Below are 20,148 nucleotides of genomic sequence, written 5' to 3' on the forward strand. Positions count from 1 at the left end.
TAACCAAACATTATTATATCTGAAGCTAAATTATAATACCCTGATATCCTTTTAAAAAGAAAAAAGTTCTGTCCTTTGAAATTATGCAGTAATAAAATTACAACAGAAACAAAGATTCTTTTAGGAACATGAGAAAATATCATGCACTATGCCAGATGTTGTTGAAATAAACATATAAATGCCCTCAAATGTAGAATTTTTATTTTTGAGAAAGAGAGAGAGAGCACATGGGCAAGGGAAGGGCAGAGGAAGAGAGAGAACTTTAAGAACCACATAGGGCTCAACCTCAAGACCCTGAGAACATGACCTGAGCCAAAATCAAGAGTCAATTAACCAACTTAGGCAACCCAGGCACCCCTCAAAAGTAGCATTTTAACAGGAGTCATGGTGAGGCTAGCTACACAAATATAGAATAGTCAGTCAGAAAGAAAATTTTGAATTAGCAAAAAAATCCAACTTATGTTTCTAAAAGCTTGGTAACTTTAGTTTTAATATACATAAAATCTATAAATCATCATCCAAATATTACTTATGGTGCTCCATTGTTCTCTGGCTCTACCCAACTTCTAAAACTTTTATTCTAATAGTTTTACAAGGTCTGACCTCAAAGCATAGAAGTTCTAACAAAACTCAGTCTTTTATTGTAATAACTATCAAGAAATTATTATTAGGAATTTAGTAAAGGAAGTGAGCATAAGATTAGATTTTTATACATATGGCTTGCCAGAACCCAAGCTATCCAACCAGCCTGATGGCAGGGCCCAGGCGGTGGACGGATCGGGACCGTCCCCATCCTAATCTAAATACCTCTTAATTCTAAAATGCCTCCTGGGGGCCAAGTGGGCCTAGGGGTTGGAGTAACCTGTGCCCATAGATACACTCCTTGTTGCCAGAGTGGGGGTTTTAAATCCATTCGTCCCTCCTTGGCTGGGAATGTATGAGGCTATCCTTCCTTTAGGTAGAAGAATCTTTATAGGGAGTGGCAAGGGCTAAATGTAGGGCTGCACAATTTCCTTGAGGAACCTTATTTCTTTCCCAAAGGTTCTTTTCCCAGGGGCCTGTCAAGGACAATTCCCCAACAGACAATTCCCCGGGTACTTTATTAAGGCCAAATTACATAAAAGCGGGAGTACAAATGGATTTGAAAGCCCCACTCTGGCAACAAAGTAGTGTATCTATGGGCACAAGTTACTCCAACCCCTAGGTCCACTTGGCCCCCAGGAGGCATTCCAGATGATGATTGAACCTAGTCGGTTAAAGTACAGAATGGTTCATTATTTCCTAGGTGCCTTGTCTCTCTGAGAATGTATAAGGCCTGGGTTCCTAAGGCCCTTTTGGCCTCCTCCTGGCACCTCGGACCAAGGCGAACACTTTTGTTCCTCAAACCACAAATGGTTCAGTGAAACAACTAAGAGGTCATGTTCCTGTAACTGTTCCACTTGAGGTGTTGAGAGATAGATGACCTTTCATAAAAACAGCAAAGCAAATGCTTTATAGATTATAGATAAACGTAGATACATAATGAAAATAATGTAAGAAATTAATCAATAAGCAAAGGGCAGGAGGGAATGTTATGAAAAAATAACCATGTTATTCCTTAAAAGGTGATTACACATAGGAACATTTTTAGAATTAGGTAATGCTAGAAAACATAGATGATGCACACTACAAGGAAATTGCTAACAAATATAATGCCACATTTGCCACAATAAAGCAGCCAGTTCAACACACTGCTGTTGTCTGTGTCCATTTTTATTTTTGATTTATTTTTTTTCATTTTTTTTTGCCAATGCTGTTCAGCCTTCAGGAACCCCTGGACCTGCTGGAGCTTGACTCCGGCAATGGCTCATGAACAAATCCCCTATATATATAGTTATAGTTGTTATAGTTGTTATAGTTTTATAGTTATAGTTATATAGTAGTTACAGTTTTATAGTTATAGTTATAGTTAGTTATAGTTATAGTTATGCACTGGACCCATAGCCAGAGCTATGGTATTAAAAAAAAACAAACAAAAACAGCTAATCACACTACTTACACTATGCTATGCATTTCTTTGATTTTTTTTCATTTAGTAAATATTTATTGAGTGGAAACTGTGTTAGTTTTTGTTAAAACACTGGAGACACAAAATCTAATATGATGGTCAGGGTACCTGCTCTTGGGAAGTTCTCATTCTAATTGGGGAAGAGTTAAGTGCTATAAAGATAATCTCACAGAAAGATAGACTTGAGAGCGATAAGGCTCTATAATACACAGAATGGTAAGAGAGGGCTATTTCTTACGATCTTTCTCCTTCTTTATATTGGTGCACACCAGAGTCTGTAATGTTCCAGAAACAGCCTTCAATTTATAAAAATCCATTATTTCTTCTTCCAATTGTCTTCTCTTCTCCTCAAGTTTCATTGTCTCCTCTTGTTGGACTCGTTTAAGATGCTCAAACTTTTCCTGTAGCTGTAAAACAAATGCGCAGCTGTGACTCAATGCACACTATGGTAGCACATTCCCAGGGACTTGATGGTGTTTTCTACTGGTTATTAAATATAACCTAATCATCAGAGTAGAGCATGATCTTAGTAACAGTCTCTAAATTTCATGTTTAAAGTAGAAAATCATATATGAAATTTCTTTCTTAATTTTAATTTTAAATGTGTCCCCATTGAGCCAAATGTAATAAGATGCAAAATTATGAAAAATACTCAATTTAAAAATTTTTACTAATGTATAATTTTTTACTCTATACTTTTCCACTAATCTCTCTGAGTAAAAATTGATAGATCCATGTCCTGTAAAGATACATACATTAAATTATGACATGGATTATAAGTTTTTTGTCTATACTTTAATTGATAAAGTCATTTCAAAAGAAAGTCTGATAATTTCCTTAAGTAAGATTAGTACAATTATAGGAAGAAAAAAACCTCATTAAGTTACTTGTTATTTACTACTGAGATCTTTAATCTGTGGGATTTAAGCCAAATTAATCATAAGAAAGAGATAATACCACCTTAGTTTCCATTAGAGACAGGCCTGGGTCTTTAGTAAGACATTATTCAACATAAGGATTGCTTGTATGCATCAGAGATGGTATGATTTTTTTGAATTTTTGCTAATCCAAAAAAATTATAAAGGACCAACTAATTTTCAGTTTAACTTTTTGAAAAACAGGCTAGGGGCTTAAATTGCCACAATATTAATTAGCTGCCTTATATGGCTGTGAAGAACACAAGCATGGTGTTGATATTACCCTAGATGCCCATTAGAATCGTTCAGTAAGTTTGTAAATCTCCTAATGCACAGGCTACCCACAGATCAATTGCATCACACTATCTGGAAATGAAACCTGAGCATCAGTCCTTTTAGAAAATCCCCAGGTAATTTTAGTGTGCAGCAAAGTTTGAGATCCATGGTCTTTCTTTTTTTCTTTCTTCCTCTTTCTTTCTTTCTGAGAGACAGAGAGAGAGTGAGTGGGGGAGGGACAGAGAGGGAGAAAGAGAATCTCAAGCAGGTTCCATGCTGTGAGCATGGAACCCAATGTGGAGCTTGATCTCATGAACTGTGAGATCGTGACCTGAGCCGAAATCAAGAGTCTGATGCTTAACCAACTGGGCTACCCAGGTGTCCCAAATCCATGGTGGTTTTTTTTTTTAATGTTTATTTATTTTTGAGAGATAGAGTAGGGGAGGGTCAGGGAAAGATGGAGACACAGAATCTGAAGGAGGTTCCAGGCTCCAAGCTGTCAGCACAGCTGACATGGGGCTTGAACCCATGAGCCATGACATCATAACCTGAGCTGAAGTCAGATGCTTAATCGACTGAGCCACACAGGCGCCCATAAATAAAGATTACATTCCTTCTGCTGAAGGAAATGAATACTGACACACAATTGAAAAGACTGGGGATGTGAGAGTGTGGTATCTATAAATGATGGCAAAAATCAGTGAGAAAACTCACTTAAAGATGGGAAGGTGAGACTTGGAAGGAAGATGGCAGTGGAGTAGGAGGAACTGAGGCTCACCTTCTCCCACAAACACAACTAATTAACTATCCAATCATCCTAATGTGCCAAAATAAACCTGAAGACTGACAGAACAAACTCCACAATTAAAGGGAGAGAAGAGGTCACATCAAAGAAGATAGTAAGTGTGGAGATGTGATTTAGAGGAGAAATGGATATCAGGTGCTGTGAAGGGTACCTGATATCAACAACCTGATACCAACAGGTAGCTGTTGGTCATGGAAAAGGGAGAGAGTGAGGGGAGCACATGGAGGAATGCACAAGGAGAATGTTTCCTCAAAGCCATTGGCTTGGAAAATAAATGGGTTGAACTATGTGAGTTCTTACAACTTGTGAGGCTTAGATCCTGGAGTTTTCAAGATCAGGAAGTTTGGCTCAGATAGAGCCCTGAAAGCACTGTCCTGCTCCTGGAGAGAAGATAGGCAAAGAACACAAGCTTGATGCAATGAAGAGCAGACTGAAAGAAGCAGTGGAATAATATAGTGTCCTAGAAGGGAGCCTAATGGAAAATAAAGAAGCTGAAGAAAAGAAAGAATTATGCAACACAAGAATAGAATCAGGGAACTCAATGAATCCATCAAATGTAATAACATTCATATTATGAAAGATATGAATCTATTTCATCAGCATTGTATAGTTTCTCTTCTTATAGAAGAAAAGAAACAATGGGGGTGGGGTTAGAAAATTTATGTGAGGAAATAATAGCTGAAAATTTCCCTAATCTGGGGAAGGAAACAAATATCTAGATCCAAGAGGCACAAAGAACTCCCATCAAAATCAACAAAAGCAACTCAACACCAAGACATATTGTAATTAAATTTGTAAAATATATATAGAGAGAAAACATCTTACAAGCAGAAGTCTTTAAATTACAAGGGAAGACCCATAAGGCTAGCTGGATTTTTCTCAATAGAAACTTGGCAAGCCAGAAGGAAGTGGCATGATATATTGAAAGTGATGAATGGGAAAAATCTGTGGCTAAGGATACTCTATCCAGAAAAGCTTTCATTTAGAATAAAGAGATAAGAAGTTTCCCAGCAAACAAAACCAAAGGAGTTCATGACCACTAAAATAGCCCCGCAATAAATATTAAATGGGACTCTTTGAATGGAAAGGAGGGACCAAAAGTGACAAAGAAGAAAGAATCAGAAAAAATCTTCAGAAACAGTGACAAAACAAGTAATGAAATGGCACTGACTACACATCTATCAATAACTACTTTGAATGTAAATTAACTAAGCATTCCAGTCAAAAGATACAGGGCGACAGATGGATAAAAAAAAAACCGAGACCCATCTATGTGCTGCCTTCAAAAGACCCATTTTCAACTTAAAGACACATACAGATTGAAAACAAGGGGATGGAGAAACATCTTTCATGCAAATGGATGTCAAAGAAAGCCAGAGTAGCAATACTTGTATCAGACAAAATAGACTTAAAACAAAGACTATAACAAGAGATGAAAGAAGGCACAATATCAAAATACAGAGGACATTCCAAATATAATATCTAACAGTTGTAAATATTTATACACCCGACATGATAGCCCCCAAATATATTAAAAATTGAAACAAACATAAAGGTACTCATTGATAATACAATAATAGTAGGGGACTTTAACACCCCACTTTATACCATTCAGCTACTGGGAGACATCTCAGTTTTTCCAAGTTTTGGCAATAATGAATACATCTCTTTTAAACACCTGTGTATAGGTTTTTGTGTGGACATAAGTTTCATTTCCTCTAGGTAAATACCAAGGAGCACAATTGTTGAATTGTATTGGAAAGGGCATGACTAGTTTTTTAAGAAAACACCAAACTCTTTCAAAGTACATGAAAACGTATGAAAAAACAAGAGTCCAAAACATCTGGAATGCAGCATAAGCAGAACCAGAGGGCTGTTTATAGCAATATAGGCCTACCTCAAGAGAAAGAAAAATCTAAGCAACCTAACCTTACACTAAAGAAACTAGAAACACAACCACAAACAAAACCCCAAACCAGCAGAAGGAAGGAACTAATCAAGATTATAACAAAAATAAATGATATAGAAACTAAAACCAAAACAAAACAGGTCATAGCAATGAAACCGGGAACTTGTTCTTTGAAAAAAAATAAAATTGATAACCCCCTAGCCAGAATATCAAAAAGAAAAGAAAGAGGAAAGGACTCATATAAATAAAATCACAAATGAGACAGGAGGAATAACAACCAACACCACAGAAACACAATTACATAAGAATATTATGAAAAATTATACGCTAACAAATAGGATAATTTGGAAGAAATGGATAAATTGCTTAACATATTAACCACCAAAGCTGAAACAGCAAGAAATAGGAAACTTGAACACATCGATAACCAGCATAGAAATTGTATCAGTAATCAGAAAACTCCCAGCAAACAAAAGTCGAGGGCCAAATGGCTTCACAGGGGAATTCTAGCAAACATTTTAAAAAGAGTTAATACCTATTCTTCTCAAATTAGTCCAAAAGAGTAGAAATGGAAAGAAAACTTCCAAACTCATTCTATAAGGCCAGTGATTACCCTGATTCCAAAACCAGACAAAGACTCCACTAAAAAAGAGATCTACAGACCAGTATCTCTGATGGTTGCAAAATTTCTCAAAAAAATATTGCTAAATCCAATCCAACAATACATTAAAGAATAATTCACCATGATCAAGTGGGATTTTACCTGGAGTAATGGTGGTTCAATATTTGCAAGTCAACCAATGTGACACATTACATTAATAAAAGAAAAGATAACCATATGATCCTCCCAATCGATGTAGAAAAAGAATTTGACAACGTACACATTCGTTCTTGATGAAAACCCTCAACAAAATAGGCATAGAGGGTATAGACTTCAACATAATAATGGCCATATAAGAAAAATGTACAGCTAACATTATCCTTAGAGGGGAAAAACTGAGAGTTTTTCCCCTAAGGTCAGGAACAAGACAAGGATGTACTCTCTCCCCTTGTATTCAACATAGTACTGGAAGTCCTAGCTACAGCAATCAGATAACAAAAAGAAATAAAAAAGAATTCAAATCAGCAAGGAAGAAGTCAAATTTTCACTAAATGCAGACTGCATGAAACTCTAGAAAACCCAAAAGACTCCACGAAAAAAACCTGCTAAGAAAAATAAACGAATAAATGAATTTAGTAAAGTTGCAGGATAGAAAATCAACATACACAAATCTATTGCACTTATACACAAATAATAAAACAGCAGAAATAAATTAAAGAAAACAATCCCATTTATAATTGCACCAAAATAATAAGATACCTAGGAATAAACCTAAACAAAGAAGTAAAACAATTGTATTCTGAAAACTAATGCTGATGAAAGAAATTGAAGATAACATCAATAAATGGATTGGGAGAACAAATGTTGTTACAATGTTTATACTACCCAAAGCAATCTACACAGTAATGCAATCCCTATTAAAATACCAACAGCTTTTTTCATAGATAGAACTAACAATCCTAAAATTTGTATGGAACCACAAAAGACACCAAACAGCCAAGGCCATCTTAAAAAAGCAAAGCAAAGCTGGAGATACCACAATTCCAGATTTCAAGTTAAGTTACATTTCTGCCATGATCAAAATGCTCTGTTACTGGCACAAAATAGATACATATATCAAGAGAACAGAATAGAAAGCCTAGAAATAAATCCCCAACCATATGGTGAATTAATCTTCAACAAAGCAGGAAAGAATATCCAGTGGAAAAAGATAGTTTTTTCAACAAATGGTGTTGGGAAGACAGGACAGCAACATGAAAATGAATGAAAAGGAAGCACTTTCTTACACCATACACACAAAACAGTTCAAAATGGATTAAAGACCTAAATGTGAGACCAAAAACCATAAAAATCTGAGAAAAGAACATAAGAAGTAATCTCTTTGACATCAGCCATAACAAATTTTTCTAGATATGTCTCCTGAAGCATTGGAAACAAAAGCAACAATAAACTCTCGGGACTTCATCAACATAAAAAGCTCCTTCACAGTGAAGGAAACAATCAACAACATTCAAAGGCAACCTGGGAATGAGAGAAGATATTTGCAAATGACAAATCTGCTAAATGGTTAGTATCCAAATTATATAAAGGAATTATAAAAGTCAACATCCCCCCAAAAAAAAAACAATCCAATTAAAAAATGGGCAGAAGACATGAACAGACAATTCTCCAAAGAAGGCATGCAGATGGCCAACAGACAGGTGACAAGATGTTCATCATCACTTACCATCAGGGAAGTGCAAGTAGAAACTACAATGAGACATCACCTCACACCTGTCAGAATGGCTAAAATCAACAACACAAGAAACAACATGTGTTAGTGAGGATGTGGAGAAATAGAAATCTTCATGCACTGTGCAAAGGTGCAGCCATTCTGGAGAAAAGTATGGAGGTTCCTCAAAAAGTTAAAAATAGAACTACCCTGTGATCCAGCAATTGCAGTACTGATTTTTACCTGAAGAATACAAGAACACTAATTCAAAAGGATACATACAGCAGCATTATTTAGTATAGCTAATATATGGATGCAGTCCATGTGCCCATTCATTGATTAATAAATAAAGATGGGGTATATATATTGCAATGGAATATTATTCTGCCATGAAAAAGAATGAAATCTTGCCATTTGCAATGACATGGATGTAGCTAGAGACTACAACAAAGCAAAGTAAGTCGGACAGAGAATGCCAAATACCATATGATTTCAGTCATATGTGCAATTTATTAAAAAACAAACAAGTAAGCACAGAGAGAGTTCAAGAAACAGATTCTTAATTATAGAGAGCAACCTGATAGAGACAGGAGGGTGTGGGGGGATATGTTAAAGAGGTGATTGGGTATTGGGAGTGCACTTGTGGTGAGCCCAGGGTAGCATATGGAAGTGTTGAATCACTATATTGTACACTTGAAACTAATATAACACTGTATGCTGGGGCGCCTGGGTGGCTCAGTCAGTTGAGCGTCCGACTTCAGCTCAGGTCATGATCTCATAGTTTGTGAGTTAGAGGCCCACATCAGGCTCTGTGCTGACAGCTCAGAGCCTGGAGCCTACTTCAGAGTCTGTGTCTCCCTCTCTCTCCGTCCTCTCCTGTCATGTTCTGTCTCTTTCTCTCAAAATAAGTAAACGTTAAAAAAATTTTAAAAAATAACATTGTATGCTAACTGAAATTAAAATAACACATTTAAGAAGATGAGAAGAAAGACGATGAAATCTCTAGTAATGTGGGAAATGTACAAACATCAATTTTAAGTATTTGAAAATTATAAAGTTGTAAGTTTGAATTCTAATTTATCTGCTACATGTGCTTAAAAAGTTTGCTTTACCTCTGTGAGTCTCCACTTTCCTTGTCAGTTAATCATAACTTCTGTCTACTTATCATGTTTTCAATAACTAAGCTGTTCCTTTTCTGAGCAAGTCTGGTGGGCCCATTTCCTTTCATTTTACTCTTTGTGGTTGCTTTTACTATCCCGGTCATTTTATTTCTACCAGAAATTTAATTTTTTTTCTACAAAAATTAATCTCTGTTCTCTGTTAAGAATTTCATCACTCTGCACAACCAATTTTAAGTTATGTTTGGTTTTTCTTGAGGGAAATATAACTGAAGAATGGGAGAATAACTGATGACCAGAGGACAAAAATGAAACAGATGTACACAGTTAAGTGCCATAACTAAGGGGAATAAAGTAGGGAAGAAATAGAGAATGTAAATGGCTGATTTGGTTTCTGATAACCTCCTACTTTGGGTTTAAGTTATCATGAGATCCAGTTATGCTTTCTGTTCTTGGATTCCATAAGATACCCTTGAATAATTCCAAAACTTTACCTTTATACTGAAGCTAAAAGAATTTTTATTACCTATAATTCAACTGCCCATGATTGAGACATCTGTTATAGAACACCTAATCACTACATTGTTTCTATTGAGAAAGAAGTTCATGTTCAATGTACCTATTTCTGCTCAAAACTAAAATATTAAGTTAAAACCACAATCATTTGAAAGGTATTTATGATTCCAAATATATTTTATGTTAAAAAGGTATTGGTGCAAATAATCAAAACTATATAAGTTGTCTTTTTTTTTTTCAATTTCTTGGAAACATAAAGGAATGAAATGAAAAAAAATCCAAATAATTCACCAATTAAATGTTTTCTAATTAAGATGTGTGTTATTCAACATTTACCTGCTTATTTATAAAAGTGAAAATTTTTTATAATGCAGTAGTAGCATTAGAAAGTAATAACTCTTCACACATATCAATAGCTTGAATTTTTTATAAATTAAAATTTATTCATGAAAATTCATATTATAAAATAAAGGTAAATAGGTTTTACAAAATTATTTTCATTTTTTCTAAAAATACAAATTGTCTATATGTTCTAAAAAATAAAATTGTTGACTATAATTTTTAAAGCTTGTATTCAAAACCTATACTGTAAACAGCTACTTCAAAAGTAGCAAGTCTCCTCCAAAATCATCAACTAAACCTTTGATATTAAAACTCCAAATTAATAATAACATTAAAATGAACACAAATTGGATTATATCAGTGTACTTGCCTCTTTTTCAGATTCTTTAAATGTTGTTTCTTTATCCTTTACTCGCTGCATAAACTTTTGTTTCAATTCTTCTTCTTCCCTCTGACATTGATCATAGAACTTTTGTCTTTTATCTTCATAGATCTCTTGAAAACTATAAAAAATATTTTATTATTGTAATATTAAAATGGTATATAAACAAACCTGTAAAAATATATACTGTACAGTTCATAAACTATATACTGTAAAATATAATGTAAAAAATTTATATCATGAGATGTAAAAAAGTGGAGTGCGGTATTGAATATATGGACAGCCTACCTAAAGAGTACTAGAATTTTGAAACACTTATATCAGTGATTTCTTATTATCAACACTTTTCATTATATCACAACTCTTCACATCTTTTGATAATAAAATTTCAGGAGACCTCTACTTTATAAAATTCTTATTTAAAATGAAGCATCATCATCATCCTCATCATCATTATCATCATCATAGCTATAATTATCAAAACAGTATGGTACTGGCACAAAAATAGACAAATAAATGGATCATAATTAAGATCCCCAAAACAAACCCAAGTTTATATGGTCAATTTATCTATGACAAAGGAGGAAAGAATACACAATGGGTAAAAGTCTCTTCAATAATTGGCACTGAAAAACTGAACAGCTAGGTGCAAAAGAATGAAAATGGACTACGTTCATATACCATACACAGAAACTCGAAATTAATTAATTACCTAAAGCAAAACCTGAAACCATAAAACTCCTAGAAGAAAACATAAGCAATAATCTCTTGGACATTGGTCAACATTTTTCTGCCAACATTTTTCTAGCTATGTCTCCTCAGGGAAAGGGAACAAAGGCAAATATAAACTATTTTGACTACACCAAAATAAAAGACTTTTGTACAGTGGAGGAAACCATCAACCAAATTAAAAGGCAACCTACTGAATGGGATAAAACATTTGCAAATAATATATCTGATATGAGGTTAGTAACAAAAATATATAAAGAACTTCCACAACTCAACACCAAAAAGAAAAAAATAAACTGATAAAAAATGGGCAGAGGATGTGAATAGACATTTTTCCAATGAAAATATACAGATGGCCAACAGACACATGAAAAAATGCTCAACATTACTATCATCAAGGAAATGCAAATCAAACCACAATGAGACATAATCTTACACCTGTCAGATGTTGGTATGATGTGGCAAAAAGGGAATCCTCATGCACTGTTGGTTGGAATGTAAATTTGTACAAGTGCTGTGGAAAAAAAATATGGAGGTTCCTTAAAAAGTTAAAAATAGAAATACCATAGGTTCCAGTAATTCCACTACTGGTTATTTACCCCCCAAAATGAAAACATTAATTCAAATATATATATTATATAAATATATATAATATATTATATATAATATAAATATATATTATATTTATTATATATTATGTAATATATATATTTATATTATATATAATATATAATATATTTATATATGAAATCAAATATATATTTGGATATATATTTGATTATTTGGATCTAAATAATATATATTTGGATCCATATATATTCAAATATATATATTTGAATCCTTAAGTGTGTTTCAGCATTATTTACCATAGCCAAGACATGGAGGCAACCTGTTTCCATCAATAGATGAATGGATAAATAAGATGTGGGGTATGTCTGTGTGTATGCATGTGTGTGTGTGTAAATAATATTACTCAGCCTTAAAAAAGAATAAGATCTTGCTATTTGTAACAACAGGGATGGACCTAGAGGGTACTAAGCTAAGTGAAATGTCATAGAAAGAAAAATACCGTATGATTTCACTTATATGTGGAATGTAAAAAAACAAAGCAGATGAACAAATAAGCAAACAACAAAAGGAGGAACCGACAAATAAATACAAACAAACTGGTGCCTACCAAAGGCTAGGGGAATGGGAGATGGGAAAAATGGGTGTAAGGGAGTGAGGGGGTAGAGGCTCCTGGTTATGAAATAAGTAAGTCAAGTGGGTGAAAGGTACACCATAGGAAATAAAGTCAGTGGTATCATAATGGTGTTGTATGGTGACAGATGGTAACTACACTTGTAGTGAGTGTAGCAGAATGTAAAAGTTGTCAAGTCATTATGTGTACACCTTAAACTAATGTAACGTGTATCACTATAGTTAATTTTTAAAAATTATTTTATGAGTGAAAACAATCTGGTTTTCACATCTTACTTTTTTTTTTAATTTTTTAACGTTTATTTATTTTTGAGACAGAGAGAGACAGAGCATGAACAGGGGAGGGGCAGAGAGAGAGGGAGACACAGAATCTGAAACAGGCTCCAGGCTCCGAGCTGTCAGCACAGAGCCTGATGCGGGGCTCGAACTCACGGACCTGAGATCATGACCTGAGCCAAAGTCAGACGCTTAACCGACCAAGCCACCCAGGCGCCCCATGGTTTTCACATCTTTCTTAGAAAGTCTACCTCTTCTCCCAAAATAAAAATTAAATATTAAGTCAGACATCTTTCAAAATATAAGTCAGTTAAAATAACCAGTTCAATTTTGTTTGTCTTCAAAATACCTGAAAAAATCAGCATACCTGGATCATACCACACTCTCATCATTTGCAGCACAAAAACTATGCTACTTAAATATCACTAAATACACCTACTCTCAAACTATTTTCACTTGAATTCTACAACATTCCACTGTGGCTTTTCCTCTCTCTTTCATCCAACATTCAATGTCCTTTGTCATCCTTCTTAATATTCTTTGCCAGCTTTTATCAATAAAGGCTTTGCCAATATTTGGAAACCTCCTTCATGTACATCTATTTCATATAAAATACAAAAATAAAAACAATATAATGTTTTTCTTTTGGATACACATTTCAGCATATATACATATTGGATACATTGGATACTCTTTTTTGAGCATATAAATGAGCCCTTTAATTATGTTGCTCCTAACAACTCTCTCCAAGTCTGAAGATGATTAAAAAACAAAATTTGAGATGATCCATTTGGATACAACATGGCAGAGAAGTAGGGTGATCTGAAGTTCCCTCATCTCTCAAACACAGCAGTGTTGAGGCCAAAGGACTTTGAACTCCAAAAGTCTGGGGGACCAAGTAACACAGATGCCTCCAGGGACCCACTGGGACAAACTGGCAGGCCATTGGTGTGTGATTACAAACTGGGAGAGATAAAACAGGCAGCAGAGGAATGGAGGGGAAGGATCACCTTCTGTGGAGAGAAAAAGGGAAGAGAAAGAGAGGGTGGGAAAGCATAGGACTGTATCTGGACAAGAGAAAAACCACAGACCAGGACTGAGAAAGATCCAATCTCTTAACTGTGGGGCTTTCTCCGGATTGGACGAGCTGCCCTGTTTGCACACCTGGGGAAGAGGAGAGCCAGTCCCAAGCTCAGTAACTAGTTCAGAGGTGCAGTCTACAGAGGGAGAAAGCAATTCCCTCCCTGGAGTGGTGTGGGAAGAAGGTATATAGCCATTCAGAGGAAAAAGACTGCCTGCACCTGCCAGCCAGAGACCATATATCTGGCAGTGCAAAGAGGCACTTCCCAAAACTTAGGGTGTATAGAGTGGGAACCTTTAGACATCGGGGTTTAAGTCCCAGCCAAGATGCAGGGAGGCACAGAAGTCAGTGGAGCAGGACAAACCACCTTGTTTGAGCCCATGGCACAGTGAAGACGGCCTGAACAGAGTGTTTTGGGACACACTGTCCATGGAGGAGAGACTAGGGTGCCATTTTTCTCCCCATCACCAATAATGTGGGGCTTCAGGGAATGAACAGTGAGCCCAGAGTGGAAGCAGGACCCGCCTACACCAAACCATGCCCCTCTGTGCCTGGTAACTGTGTATCTATGAGAGCAGGATTGACACTGATGAACCAGACAGCCCCTCCTCCAGACCAGCACTGTTGCATTGCCTGATTTAATTTTCAGACAATTCTTATTATATAGACACAGTCTTCCTTCCTTTTCTCCTTCTTATCTCTCCCCTTCTCAATTCTGGTTATTCTGATTGTTGGTTTGTTTAAGCAGACATATTTAATCTATTGGCTTTATACATGTTATACACCTCCTTCTTTATTTTCCTTTCTCTCTCTCTGGATTAATCCATATACAGTTTCTCTGGTCAATTTTCCTTTCTTTCTCCCCAACCCTGTTATTTCTCTCTTAGTATGGGATAAGGCCTCTTCCATAAGCACTACCTCCACCATATTGTTTACTTGTAGCTGGTGTTTCTGTGGGTTTTTCTGGGGTTTTTTTGTTTGTGTGTTTGTGTTTTGTTTGTCTGTTTTCCTTTCCAGGGTCACTTCCATCAACAAATCAAAGTAAACCTGGTGAAGGGTTGAAGCATCACTATGAGAAGTAGAGAGATGAAGTAAACCAAAGTCACAACAACTGAGAGCAAGTAACACACTCCAAAACACACCTATGGAAGGGACAGACCCTGGACAGTGTATGACACCTCTTTAATATAGTACTTCTCGCAGGTGCAGGGCATGTAACAAACTTTTAAAACACATAAAGGAGAGAAAACCAGTCAAAATGACAATTCTCCTCAAAAGAAATTCCAGGAAGAAATGACAGCTAAAGTATTGATAAACGTTATAACTGAACAAGAATTTAGAATAATCATCATAAGATTAATCGCTGGGCTTGAAAAAAAACATACAACAGAGAAGCTATTGTTGCAGAGATCAAGGAACTAAAAAATAGCCATGATGAATCTAAAAATGCCCTAAATGAGGTGCAAAATAAACTAGAGGTGATAACAGTGAAGATTGAAGAGGCAGAGGGGAGAATAAGTGAAATAGAAGATAAAATTATGGGAAACTATGAGGCTGAGAAAAAGGGAGTTTTAAAAATTCTGGACCACAAGGGAGGAATTAGACAAAGTGATTCAAAGAAAAGGAATAATATCCCTATTATAGGAGTTCCAGAAGAAGAAAGAGAGAAGGGGGTGGAAAGAGTACTTGAACAATCATAGCTGAGAACTTCCCCAATCTGGGGAAGAAGATAGACATTGAAATCCAGGAGGCACAGGGAACTCCCTTCAGAGATAACTTGAATTGATCTTGTGCACGACATATCATAGTGAAACTGGCAAAATACAAGGATAAGGAGAAAATTCTGAAAGAAGCCAGGGACAAAAGAGTCTCGACATACAAACAGAGACATATAAGGGTAGTAGGAGACCTATATACTGAAACTTGGCAGGCCAGAAAGGAGTGGCAGGAAATTTTCAATGTGCTGAATAGGAAAAATATCCAGTCAAGAATCCTTTATCCAGCAAGCCTGCCATTCAGAACAGAAGCAGAGATAAAGGTTTTCCCAGACAAACAAAGACTGAAAGGAATTCATCACCACTAACCAGCCCTACAAGAGATCCTAAGGGGACACTGTAAGTGGAATGTTGCAAAGACCACAAAGGACCAGAAACATCACTACAAGCATGAAACCTACAGATAACACAATGACTCTGAATCCATATCTTTCGTTAATAACACTTAATGCAAATGGACTACATGCCACAATCAAAAGACATAGGGTATCAAAATGGATTAAAAAAAAAAAAGACCCATCTGTTTGCTGTCTACAAGAGACCCATTTGAGACCTGAGACCTTTCAGATTGAAAGTGAGGGGGTGAAGAACCATGTATCATGCTCCTGGAAGTCAAAAGACAGCTGGAGTAGCCATACTTATGTCAAACTACACTTTCAATTAAAGGCTGTAACAAGAGATAAATATAAATGTCTATGTACTGAATTCAGAAGCACCCAAATATGTAAAACAACTAATCACAAACATAAGCAACCTTATTGATAAGAATGTGGTAATTGTAGGGGACTTTAATACCCCACTTACAACAATGGACAGATCATCTAGGCAGAGTATCAGTAAAGAAACAATGGCCCTGAATGATACATTGGACCAGATGGACTTGACAGATATATTCAGAACTTTTCATGCAAATGCAGAATACACATTCTTCTCGAGTGCACATGGAACATTCTCCAAGATAGGTCACATACTGGGTCACAAAACAGCCTTCAATAAATATAAAAGTGAGATCATACCATGCACACTTTCAGATCACAATGCTATGAAACATGAAATAAACCACAGGAAAAAGACTGGAAAACCTCCAAAAGCATGGAGGTTAAAGAACATCTTGCTAAAGAATGAATGGGCCAACCAGGCAATTAGAGAAGAAATTTAAAAATACATGGAAACAAATGAAAATGAAAATACAACAATCCAAATGCTTTGGGATGCAACAAAGGCAGTCCTGAGGGGAAAATAAATTGACATCCAGGCCTATCTCAAGAAACAAGAAAAATCCCCAATACAAAATCTAACAGCACACCTAAAGGAACTAGAAGCAGAAGAGAAAAGACACCCCAAACCCAGAAGAATAAGAAGAGAAATAATAAAGATCAGAGCAGAAATAAACATTATAGAATCCAAAAAAAAAAATAGTAGAACAGATCAATGAAACGAAGAACTGGCATTTTGAAAAAGTAAACAACATTGATAAACCCCTAGCCAGACTTCTCAAAAGAAAAGAGAGGGGACCCAAATAGATAAAATCATAACTGAAAATGGATTTATTACAACCAATCCCTCAGAAATATAAGCAATAATTAAGGAATACTATGAAAAATTATATGCCAACAAAATGGACAACCTGGAAGAAATGGACAAATTCCTAGATACACACACACTACCAAACTGAAACAGGAAGAAATAGAAAATTTGAACAGACCTATAACTAGTGAAGAAATTGAATCCGTTATCAAAAATGTCCCCCCAAAATATGAGTCCTGGACCAGATGGCTTCCCTGGGGAATTCTAGCAGACAGTTAAAGCAGAGTTAATGCCTATCCTTCTCAAGCTGTTCCAAAAAAAATAGAAACAGAAGGAAAAATTCCAGACTCATTCTATGAAGCCAGCATTACTTTGATTCCTAAACCAGACACAGACTGAGCAAAAAAAGAGAACTACAGGCCAATATCCCTGATGAACATGGATGCAAAAATTCTCAACAAGATACCATCATATCAAATTCAACAGCATATTAAAAGAATTATTCACCATGATCAAGTGGGATTCATTCCCGGGCTGCAGGGTGGTTCAATATTCACAACACAATCAATGTGATACATCACATTAGTAAAAGAAAAGATAAGAGTCATATGATCCTGTCAATCGATGCAGAAAAAGCATTTGACAAAATACAGCATCGTTTCTTAATAAAAACCCTCGAGAAAGTCAGGATAGAAGGAACATACTTAAACATCATAAAAGCCATTTGTCAAAAGCCCATAGCTAATGTCATCCTCAGTGAGGAAAAACTGAGAGCTTTCCCCCTGAGATCAGGAACACGACAGGGATGTCCACTCTCACCGCTGTTGTGTAATATAGTGTTGGAAGTCCTAGCACCGGCAATCAGACAACAAAAGGAAATAAAACTCATCAAAACTGGCAAAGAAAAGTCAAACTTTCACTTCTCGCAGACGACATGATACTATACATGGGAAACCTGACAGACTCCATCAAAAGTCTGCTAGAGTGGATAGATCAATTCACCACAGTTCCAGGGTACAAAATCAGTGTACAGAAATCGGCTGCATTTTTATACATCAATAATGTAGCAACAGAAAGAGAAATAAAGAATATGATCCCCTTCACCTTTGCACCAAGAATCATAAAATACCTAGGAATAAAGCTAACCAAAGACATAAAAGATCTGTATGCTAAAAACTATAGAAAGCTTATGAAGGAAATGTCAGAAGATACAAAGAAATGGAAAAACATTCCATGCTCATGGATTGGAAGAGTAAATATTGTTACAATGTCAATACTACCCAAAGCAATCTACACATTCAATGCAATCCCAATCAAAATTGCACCAGCATTCTTCCCAAAGCTAGAACAAACAATCCTAAAATTTCTCTGGAACCACAAAAGACCCCAAATAGCCAAAGTAATTTTGAAGAAGAAGACCAAAGCGGGAGGCATCACAATCCCAGACTTTAGCCTCTACCACAAAGCTGTAATCATCAAGACAGTATGGTATTGGCACAAAAACAGACTCCTAGACCAATAGAATCGAATAGAGACCCCAGAATTGGACCCTCAAATGTATGGCCAACTAATCTTTGACAAAGATTAGTGCAGCCACTCTGGAAAACAGTGTAGAGGTTCCTCAGAAAATTAAAATAGATCTACCCTATGACCCATCAATAGCACTGCTAGAAACTTACCCAAGGGATACAGGAGTGCTGATGCATAGGGGCACTAGTACTGCAATGTTTATAGCAGCACTTTTAACAATAGCCAAATTATGGAAAGAGCCTAGATGTCCATCAACTGACGAATGGATAAAGAAGATGTGATTTATATATACAATGGAATACTACTTGGCAATGAGAAAGAATGAAATCTGGCCATTTGCAGCAACATGGATGGAACTGGAGGGTATTATGCTAAGTGAAATAAGTCAGGCAGAGAGAGACAGATACCAGATTATTTCACTCATATGTGAATCTTGAGAAACTTAACAGAAGACTGTGGGGAAAGGAAGGGGAAAAATAGTTATAAACAGAGAGGAAGGGAGGCAAACCATAAGAGACTCTTAAATACAGAGAAGAAACTGAGGGTGTTCAAGAGGGGAAAATGGGTGATGGGCATTGAGGAGGGCACTTGTTGGGATGAGCACTGGGTGTTGGATGTAAGCAATAGGCCACAGGAATCGACCCTAAAAACCAAGAGCACACTTTACACACTGTATGTAAGCCAATTTGACAATAAATTATATTTTAAAATAAAAATAAAAAAATAAGACATTAAAAAAATTCAGTATGACCCAGAATGTGAAAAGTAGTTATTCTCATTCCCAAATGATTGCATATCATCATTGTAGGGGGTTTCTAAATCACCCATTAGCTTGTTCTGACATGATCTCTACTCACCTAAGTGACTTGTTGTCTGGGCCCACATCAGTAAAGCCCATTTTCTCCAGTTTGCAGCACCTATAACGTTCATAGTGCTGAGTGTGAGTTTGTTCTTTCAGGTCTTCCATATTTATACAAAGAAGCATATCCCGGAGCTTGACAAAGTCACAGTGATTTTCATTTTCCACTAGGTAGAAAAATAAGAAAGTAACAACACTCATTATCAATCCTTTGCATCCAATCAGTATTCTAGAGTGGATATGTGCATGAAAAACATTTAAAATAACAACTAAGAGATCGTTCTGTTAAATAGCTATAATTCTTTGTAACTATAATTATATGGGACATATCTATTATAGGCAGAGTTTATTTTTGGACCAGGAAAGTTGCTTTAAGTTTATTAGTCAAAGAATAAATAAGAAACAGTGAAATAATATGTTATATTAGTGTACACAGTTTTTCATTAATAATTGTTAGTATTTTACAAACTGTCCCCCAAGGTATTTCACTGAGTGCTAACACAGAATATAATATTTCACTAATGAAACACTTTAATTAATGTAAATC

General features: G+C 35.8%; 1 protein-coding gene across 1 annotated transcript in view; it reads right to left on the bottom strand.

Moving 5' to 3' along the window:
* Positions 1-2,127: 2,127 nt before the first annotated feature.
* Positions 2,128-20,148, bottom strand: part of SEPTIN14 (septin 14) — a 78,921-nt gene continuing 60,900 nt past the window's right edge. Inside the window, exons 6-8 of the mRNA XM_030301482.1 lie at positions 19,600-19,768; positions 10,613-10,745; positions 2,128-2,454 (exon numbers count right to left, since the gene is read on the bottom strand). Of these exons, the coding sequence (XP_030157342.1) occupies positions 2,275-2,454; positions 10,613-10,745; positions 19,600-19,768 (482 nt within the window). The 3' untranslated portion in view covers positions 2,128-2,274. The remainder of the gene's footprint in view (positions 2,455-10,612; positions 10,746-19,599; positions 19,769-20,148) is intronic.

This window comes from Lynx canadensis, chromosome E3 (assembly GCF_007474595.2).
Source record: "Lynx canadensis isolate LIC74 chromosome E3, mLynCan4.pri.v2, whole genome shotgun sequence".
Classification (NCBI taxonomy): Eukaryota; Metazoa; Chordata; class Mammalia; order Carnivora; family Felidae; genus Lynx; species Lynx canadensis.